At 44.9% G+C, this 9036-nt stretch overlaps 1 protein-coding gene across 1 annotated transcript; it reads right to left on the minus strand.

The window, feature by feature from the left end:
- Positions 1–717: 717 nt before the first annotated feature.
- On the minus strand, positions 718–8649 carry fhdc2 (FH2 domain containing 2; the record flags this gene model as incomplete). The annotated part of the gene is given in 12 exon segments (XM_063876985.1): positions 718–2228; positions 2231–3347; positions 3671–3835; positions 3912–4029; positions 4504–4574; positions 4847–4954; positions 5164–5234; positions 5521–5621; positions 5833–5918; positions 6182–6284; positions 8037–8098; positions 8200–8649. Coding segments are annotated over 12 exon segments (3288 nt in total), but the record flags the coding sequence as incomplete, so codon positions are not given.
- Between the last annotated feature and the right edge of the window lie 387 nt (positions 8650–9036).

A 9036-nucleotide genomic window follows, 5' to 3' on the forward strand; every position in this document is an offset into this window, starting at 1 on the left:
ATGCTTAAATACCACACTCACAAAGGCTGTAAAACAATCCTGTGACCTGGACCTCATCCTCTTTTTTTAGTCAGCACTGGTCTAAAAGCCCATATATCACTCATTCACTTTCAGACAAGTCATTATTCTCACTAAGCCTGTGCTTTCAAATCAATGCAGAATACACGAAGGAAGCTAAAAGAGAGACCACTTTAGACTCCTCTGTCCTGCACCACTGGAGACCCGTTGATGATGTCACCTCTATACACTAAGGTAGGTTAAGAGGCAAGCGCTTGCCGACAACCGGACACTCAAGAAAACAAAGAGGCACCGGTTTATTGCCTTTCCCAAGAGGTTCTGGCGTCACTGCTGCCTATAAAAGGGAGCATTCCCACTGGGACCCTACACCCACAGTCACCCTCCACCCCAACCCTTGCACCCCACTATTCTGCCAGGAGATTCCCTGGGACGCCTGTAGCATTTCCATGACAACAGCCACTGACAGAGATGGGGGTGATCGTGTCAAGAGATGCAGCAAGCGGGAGTTCAGACGAGAGGGGGAGAGAAAAATAAGTGTGACTAGAAGACATCAAGATGCAAGTGCAGAAGTTGAGGAAGATTGGAGACATTGAGAGCTCTCATTTGAATAAAAAGGAACAGATGTTAATTTATATCAACCACACACAGGTACGGTTTAGTTCAACAGATGAGTGCCTGTGCAATTGAGAGAAACTACTATTCAGTACACATTCTTTATTCATGTTCTCTTTTTTATGAATCCAAATAATACAGTGAATAACAACCAATGCTATTCAATAAAGTTATAGAATCTTTTGATACAAAATAAAAAAAGGACAAACATTACAGTAACCATCCCCCCATGGCCTCTTCTTTAGTTTGTAAAGTGCATCAGAACAATGAGGCCACTCAACAGGAGGATAAACAGTTCAATATTGTACCGAGTTCAGCTGCACTGTAAGGCAGCCAAGTGTGAATTAACAACAATCACTTAAAGGAGGGGTCACAGTATTCAAAAACTTTAAGACAAAACTACTTATTTCTAACAGTTTTCAAAATAACTAGGCACAGAGTGATGTCACTTGGCTGTGTTTTAATGCTTTTCTATATATTTAAGATCGGGGGTCTTGTGGTGTCCTATCGCCTGCAAAGGACACAAATGGGTTATATAAGAGGTAGGATTTATTCTGCTATAGGGTGAAAAACATGAGATTAATGTTCCCCAAAGCAACCAGTGCAGCTCCCTCTCATAAACACACACATTTCATAAAAAATGTAATTCAGACAACCCAGAGATATTAACGACCAGAAAGCAGACTGATGATTACCAGCTGAATGACACCACACTGTTTCAGACTGAAATCCATAAAAGGCATGATGGTGGTTTCAATCCCATCACCTCCACTGTGGAGAAGCTGCAGTAGCTCGAGGCATTTTGGGTCCAGGTATCCGTGAAGTTGTAGGGGCTTTAGCGCTCACAGGAGAGGGGCTTGTGCTCGTCGTCTTGACGGCTTTGTTCCGGGCAGCGGATATGACAGCCGTGCGTATGGTCTTTGCCGTGGCAGAGGAAGGGCTGTGGGCATTGCGAGGCTGGGAGGGCGTTTGAGCCTCAGAGTTTGGGGCGACTCGTTTTGACACACGGAGAGGAGTTCCTCTGACAAATGCTGGCTGCGTGCTATCTGAGCCCTTCTCAGTTACAGATCTGTCTGAAGTCCTGCGGGTTAAGGTTGGCTTTCCTGGAGTCTGTGTCTCACTTACAGTTCTTTCCCGTGTGCTTTTACTGCGTTTCACTTCTGTCTGAACAGCGGCAGGCCGAGTGATAGGAGACGAGCGCATTGATGTGCTGCGAGGACTGGACAGCCGGCTGGGCGTGGGTGTGTTGGCGGGGGTTGGGGCCCCATTCAAAGGCTCAGTTTTGGAGCGCACCCTGGGAATGCCTGTGCTATTGGAAAGTCCTGCACGTGACACAAGTCCTCTTTTGGCCCCTATTCCACTACGCACAGGGATCTTCATGGTACGAGCCTCCTCCTTTGATGCAGGAGACCCTGGAGTTGTCCCCGCTCGGAGGTCGCCCTCCCTCTCTTTCCTCCACTTGGAGCAGAGGCTCGGTGTGGGTCGTGGGAGTGGGGAGGTCGGGGGTGACAAGGCATCATAGGATCTGAGGCTTTTCACCAGTGTGTGGCACTCCAGTGTTTCTCCAACACGGGAGTAAGGCCTTGCCGTCTCCCTTCAGGATTTGGCAAGTCGGAGTATACCTTTCGCTGCGATTGGCTGAACTCTGGACTCGATGGAATCCAGTTCTCCTCTGCAGGTGTTGATGCCACTTCTGAGTTAATGTTTTTTGTTAATCCTGCCTCAGGCAAAGGCGTCGTGGCACTTGTTGTCACAGTTGGTGTTACTCCCATCTGTGGTTTTGACTGCACCCTCTCTGGAGCATTTACAGATGATTGTGATTGGCTCTCAGTTCTCTGGTACTTTAATGACCTCTTACTGGTGTCACCATGAGAAAGTATTCCATTTTTATTAAGAGAGTGTTGTACACACTCAACAAAAGAGCCATTAGATTTACTCTGGACTGGGCGAGTATTCTCTGTCACTGGCAGGCCAAAGCTATGCTCATGAGCGGGGGTCTGGTTTTTAACAGAAGGGGGAGTTTTATCGGCGGGTATATCAGTGGAGTTTGAGGAGGAGGTCTGTGAAGATTCAGTGGTCATTGAAACCACAGTTTCATGTGATATCTCAGCTTCTTTTTCAAGTACTGTTGTCTTTGATGGGCCTTGCAGCACATAAGAAATGCTTTCAGGCCTGTGCTGCTTGACTATGAAGCCACGTCTATGCAAGGAGTGGCTAAAAATGGCAATGTGCGAGTCCTGAACAGCTTCCACGCTTTGGGTTGTTGCTCGGCTGTGCTGGGACCTGCTTCCTCTTCCCAGAACAGGTTCTTGGTTGATTGGAGAACACAGTCCGTCAGTCTCCGGGGAGCTACAAAGCGCAGTGGTGGTCTCGTGGTCAGAGGAGCTGTTGGAGTGATAACTGGTCGACGTAGGACTGCTGCCTAGCTCAGGGAAGCCCTTGAGTGTGGCAATATTATGTTGATGGTTATTGTTGTGGAAGGGATGGGAGTGTTTACGGGACTCTGAGCTTCTCAGGCTACGTCGACTCCAACTATAACTCAAGTTCTTCTCCAGCAGCTTCTCCAGCTCATCTTGGTTCTCCTGACTCTGAGGCTCTTTGGCAAGGCTGAGGTTCAAGTCCAGCCCCGTACAAACAGCCACAGAGCGACGCTTTTCCCCAATCTCACGTTGACGCTCCAAACGTTTCTGCTCCTTCAGCTCCCGTTCTGAATTCTCCTATAAAAAAAGGAAACGGAACATTCATTTTTCAGTGACCACTAGATTTTTAAGTCAATACTATTTTTGTCCATATACAGCTCCGGAGACCACTCCAAATTGTTCTTAAATCTTTATCTCTACATGCATGGCTGCCGTTCCAGTGTTTGTTGAATACCAACACAGATGTCAGTAGTTTATAGAATGCAAAAAAAAAAATCATTTAACCAACGATATACCTATAAATAATAAAACCAGAGAAACTGATAATGCTGAAGTGGTCTCTTAATTTTTTTCCACGGCTGTTTATGTTTTATCAACAGATGTTTCCAAACAAATCTAACCTGGACAGATCTTTGGAAGCGAAGGCAAAACGAATGGAAGACCCTGCAAGCCTCCTCCAGTTTGAAAGTGCTGTCTTCTTCACAGAAGAACTCCACCAGAGCCTGACTAGACATCCTCATGCCCTCTACCTCATCCTCGGCCTCCTTCAAACGCTCCTCAGCTACCTGCACACAAAGTTTATACAGTCATGGCAGGTAACAAGCCATCATAAAAACTCTTATTATTGTCTACATTTAATACCTCTAGGAAATGTTGTGTAGACAGCTGGATCTCCACCTCAGTCTGGATGTTTGCCTTGAGGGCCACCAGTCTGCTTTTTAACTTTGTTAAGTCCTCAAGCACAGACTCCTCACTTAACCTGCAGAGAAGAAAATGGCATAAAATATGAAGTTAACATCTGTACAGAAATAGCTGTGTGCATTTTAAAGTAGGAAAGTATTTTATAACAATAGCAGAAGTGTCAGAAATACCTCAAAATGGGTCATCCAAAGTGTCCAGGAATTCAATACTTTATAATGGACTTTGCCCACTAAAATAAAAAATGATTGCATCAGAAGGCGTGCTATCTTTACATTTAAAGTAGAATAATGATGCTCATTCTTTAACACTATGGACCCCCGCTTCTAAATTGGGTTTGAGTATCAATGTTGCCATGACCTACTTTGTCTCAATGCAGCTAGCTATCGCTAAGTGCTGGGTGCCTTGTTCTGATACCAGACTGAAACTGATTTTTCATTATGTTTGTTTTATCAGTCTCTTGGGTTGTTAGTAAGCAGAGCTTGTATAGACAGAGACAGTCCTTGTAAGATCTGAGTTTTGGGAAGAGACTGACCTGGAGGCGGAGCCAACATGGCCTATTTGGCTAGGAAATGACAGTAAACTCTGGTCCTTTTTCACAGCTTCCTGCGGAGACAAACACAAATAATTATCGAGCTATTGTTTCAAAAGATTCAACACGTCATTTGCTAATGTTGACAAAATCATATGCTTGGCGGAGCAGCCTGGCTTGAGAAGCTACTGTTCTCTACATTTTGGGGTCAGAGATGATTGTTTTCTTGTAAAAACTATGCTAAAAGTAATAATAATCACACATTCTTACTGTCCACCTTTTCTCACACAATATAAAGAAACATATTTACGTTTTGATAAAAGGATGTTCTTTTTTCAGAACTTACCATTGCTACAAAATGCAACAGATTCATGCCTGGCTTGTTGGCTTTGGTGTCGGCCAGTTTGAGCAGCGACGAAATCCGGAAACCAGCGGCGTTCCCTGCATATCCACCCTGAGAGGCCACATACAAGGTCAGAATAACACACACAACATGTGACAACTTAAAACAAACAATGATACAAAAACCAGGTGCGCAGTCAGAGTGACGCCCCTGAACACACACCCAGACCCCAGCGACTGGTGTATTGTACACAGATAAAAGCACTGGTCCTCTTTGTCGGGCTAAAGAAAAGGAAAGAAACTAAATAAAGAAGCACTCACAGCGTTCATGTAGTTACCCGCCTTCAGCACCAAGCGAAGGATGGAGTGTAATTCAGGACAGCTCAGCAGTTCTGGACGAGAAGACAGGGATTCAATATTTTGCCTCAAGGTTGAGGAATAATTAGGATGGGTGTGTATGTAGCTGACATCAAGGCCTTAAAATGAGTCAGCAACTTTGTTTGGAATACATTTAAGCAAACCAGTGTACTAAACTTTGATACAAAAATATCACTGATAGCAGTTTCTCTGATTATTTTTTTATTATTATGAGCATTTGAAAAAGCGACCTAAATCGGAGCTTTTAAAGAGAACTAAGTCTTTATAGTCGTGTACATAACTCCCTTCTGTTAACTTTACCTCTGGCCGCTTCCCTCAGACATCTGGCTGCCACACACAGAGAGGTCACAGCAGGGTCAAACTCTTGTTGCAGGATCATAGCATCTAGACGCAGCCGAAAACTAATGGAAGAGAAAGGAGGGGACGGATTGAGGGAAGAATGGACAGGATCATCACTCCTGATCATCAGTTAAACAAGCAAACGTCACCACAAAGTGAAGCATGTCAGCAGGATGTGTCACCAAAAAACAGGGGGTTTTAAGTCTAAAGAAAACAAGGAAAGTACTGCTGGTATTTGTGGTAATGTTATCCAATCTAGGACATTGGGTGTACCTGGGGACTTCCACTAACAGCAGCAGAAAAAGATCAGGCTCTCCAAGCCAGCTCCGCTCCCCACTGAACCTCCTCAGTCGGGACTCCTGAGAGAGAAAGAACAGATGCATAGTGAAGTCAGGGAGGCAGCTTCGATTGAAATAACCAACATGCCGTTAACAGTCAATTCTAATATATTTCAGCGTGATCCTTCTCCGGAAACAGACCACATCATACGACATGGTGTAATGGCAAACTTTTGATCATTCTAACCAGAGCCAGATGATGTGTAAGAGAAGAGGGAGGGGAGGGAAAAGAGAGGAAGGGGGGTAGTCACTGTTGCATTTATGTGCCTAAAAAGGCATTTTACCTCCTCATTGTCAGGCAGCAATTTGCAGAGCTCTGCCAGTTTCTCTGCTCCGTAGCGGTCCCCTACACCGTGCCTGATATCCTCAACTATCTCCTTCGCAGGCCTGTGGAAAAATGCAGACATGTTTTTGGTATGACATCATTGATACTAGTGATGGGGTTTTCTCAGGACACCTCCCCAGAAAACTAATGTTACCACCACTATCAGCTCTTTGTTATGCCTCGATCACACAGTGTTTCTGCTTATCCCGTTGTTATCAGTCAGTGTCGGGGAGGTACGGTTGGTTGACGCCACACTGGCGACACAAAGTGGCAAATCCACTGGGCAAATAAAAGGCAGGAAAAAGTCTGAAAGGTCTTGGGATGTCAAGGTGAAAGGATAGAAACTGAACTGTTTGCCCTTTCACTTACTTTTTCTGACTGAGTGACACATCTGTCCAGAGGTTTTCCATTACCCCCTCCCCCTCATATACAGCCCATCACACATGCTTATACTCCATTATGTGCATGCCACTGTGTTTGCTTTCTCTCCTCATTTACAGCTCAATGTTGACATCCTTTTGAAATTATTTGGCATTAGAACAAGACATTATCTATTTTTATAAGAGCTCTAACACTTTTATGTATGTTATCTGTCCCAACTAGTTGAAAACTAAATTCTGAGTGAAACAGCCAATACAACAGAACCGTCCCAGGATGAAAAGGTATTACAGCGAATACCCAGACACTGAAAATACGAAACCATACTTTGATTGAACAACACCCACAATTCCAAAGAATATCTGTCTGCCTAGAACAGTAGGCAAATAAGCTCCTAGACAAATGTTTGTTTACACAAAAGCCTTTTACACATAATGGCTTTCCCTACAAGTCTTGACAGATCTGGTTTAGAAGAGAGCCGCTCTGAAGTTGAGTCCCCGGGAACAATTTACGCACACGTGGAGGCGTGACAATATAGCAAGTCAGCACTTCTTCTCCTTGTCATTGTGTTTACCCGTACATTTTGTATAATGTCAGGAGTTTCAACACCACAAATGTAATAAGGAAACTTTGTGTATTAAACTGCATGTAAGTGTAAGCGAAAACTAAACAGCCATATTAATTTCCACAAATGCAGCTCTTGTTTGACAGGCATGTTAAACAGGCTTTGAGGAATGGTGCATATGACAAGCCACCAGTGGCACCTCTCTCTGTAGGGGGTCGTTTTAACATAATACACTCTTTAAGGGCATCAGCAGGTGTCAAAACTGACTCCACAAGTTATACCCAGTCACTTACCCCCCACCCTCCTAAAGACCCCCAGTCCTGCTGCTCAGTTTTACCGTCCCCTGCAATATACCCGTGTCCTCTCCCTGACAGCAGACATCCTCTCTCCTGAGGAGACATCACACTTATGACCAACACTGACTGACACTCATCAGTGATATATGGCCACCCACTTCAGTTCAGCTCAAAAGAAGTACTGCTCCCCAGGGCGCTGTTGTAACACTTCTGTTTCCTGCCTTTAAAACTTTGACTGATGTGACCCTCAGCAAATGTAGACACAAAAAGCTGAAAGTGTTCAAGTGCAGCACATAATAAGGTTTAGGGTTGATATTTACAATAACTTCACTTTCTATTATTGATGGGATTGTCCTGGTTTATCAATCCAATTAGAAAAATAAATGTTTGTTCTTCATCTAACGGCATCTTGAAATTTTTTAGTTGGTCTAATCAAGAGCCCAAAACCAAATGTTCACATTTACAATGATACAAAACAGTAAAGTGCACCAAACGTTCACATTTGAGAAGCACGTAGTGGCATTTTTGCTTTAAAACTTTGGGTTACAGCTATAGTTTAGAATAAAGAACCTTACGTCTTGAACTGGCGTAGAAATATTCCAATGTTCATACTGCGTTTGGAGTCCAGCAGGGAGATCTGAAGAGGCAAAGGACAAAAATAAATGGAAGAAAAAAGCCAGTAATCTCACTGTCTTTCAACATGGCTGAAACATATCACTGTCATCCTACTGATCTCACCTCCTCTGTGCTGTCCTGGGGCGATCTGCAGCGCAGCAGAGTGGACCGGCGTCTCAGGGTGCTCGTTCTGTCCTGAGGCTTACTCTCCTTCTGACCAAACAGCTCGTCCAGAGAATGGAGGTCTATGGGGAACTCGTCCTCACCAGGGGCCGCCCCGTTCCAAACACTCTTCCTCCCCTCCACCTTCTCTTTGGGGATGCGCTCCCAGTTCAGCTTCCTCAACCGGCTCCGACGGGCACTGTCTGCCCGACTAAAAGGCGAGGAGGATGCAGGTAGAGGTGGCGGTGGGGGAGGAGGGGGAGGAGGTGGTGGAGGTGCTAGGGGAGGTGGTTGAGAGGTAACCAGCACCGGATGTGACTCCATGGCTGTCACTTCCACTGTGTCAGGGGCAATGGCGGGAAAGGCAGGCTGTGTTCCATGAAAGGCACGAGATTCCTTGATAGCCACAGTTCAGACAGTCAGTGACATATTTTCCAAATTCCAGTTAGATCCAGTACAGAGGTCCATCAATACTTCCAGCCTGGGAAATAAGACCACAAAACATATTATCTCAGACGTAATGAACAGTGATAGCGAGAGGATATCAGTGTTTTTTATGGAGTTTTGTAACAGCTTCTTTAACGGAGGCTGATGACTTCACCTGAGCTTGTCTGACACTTGGCCTCACTTCTCCTTTCATTAGCATAACTCCAGTGCATTGACTGATCTAACAAGTAGTTGCGACTAAAAATGTAACCCCTGGTTCAACCATCAGTAGAAGTTCAAGGAGTTTTGGGGAAAGTACTAACTGAGCAAGATGAGCTCTCCCCCTCTTTGAACAGCTTGTCCCATCCTGTT

This window comes from Eleginops maclovinus, chromosome 23 (assembly GCF_036324505.1).
Source record: "Eleginops maclovinus isolate JMC-PN-2008 ecotype Puerto Natales chromosome 23, JC_Emac_rtc_rv5, whole genome shotgun sequence".
NCBI classification, from domain to species: Eukaryota; Metazoa; Chordata; class Actinopteri; order Perciformes; family Eleginopidae; genus Eleginops; species Eleginops maclovinus.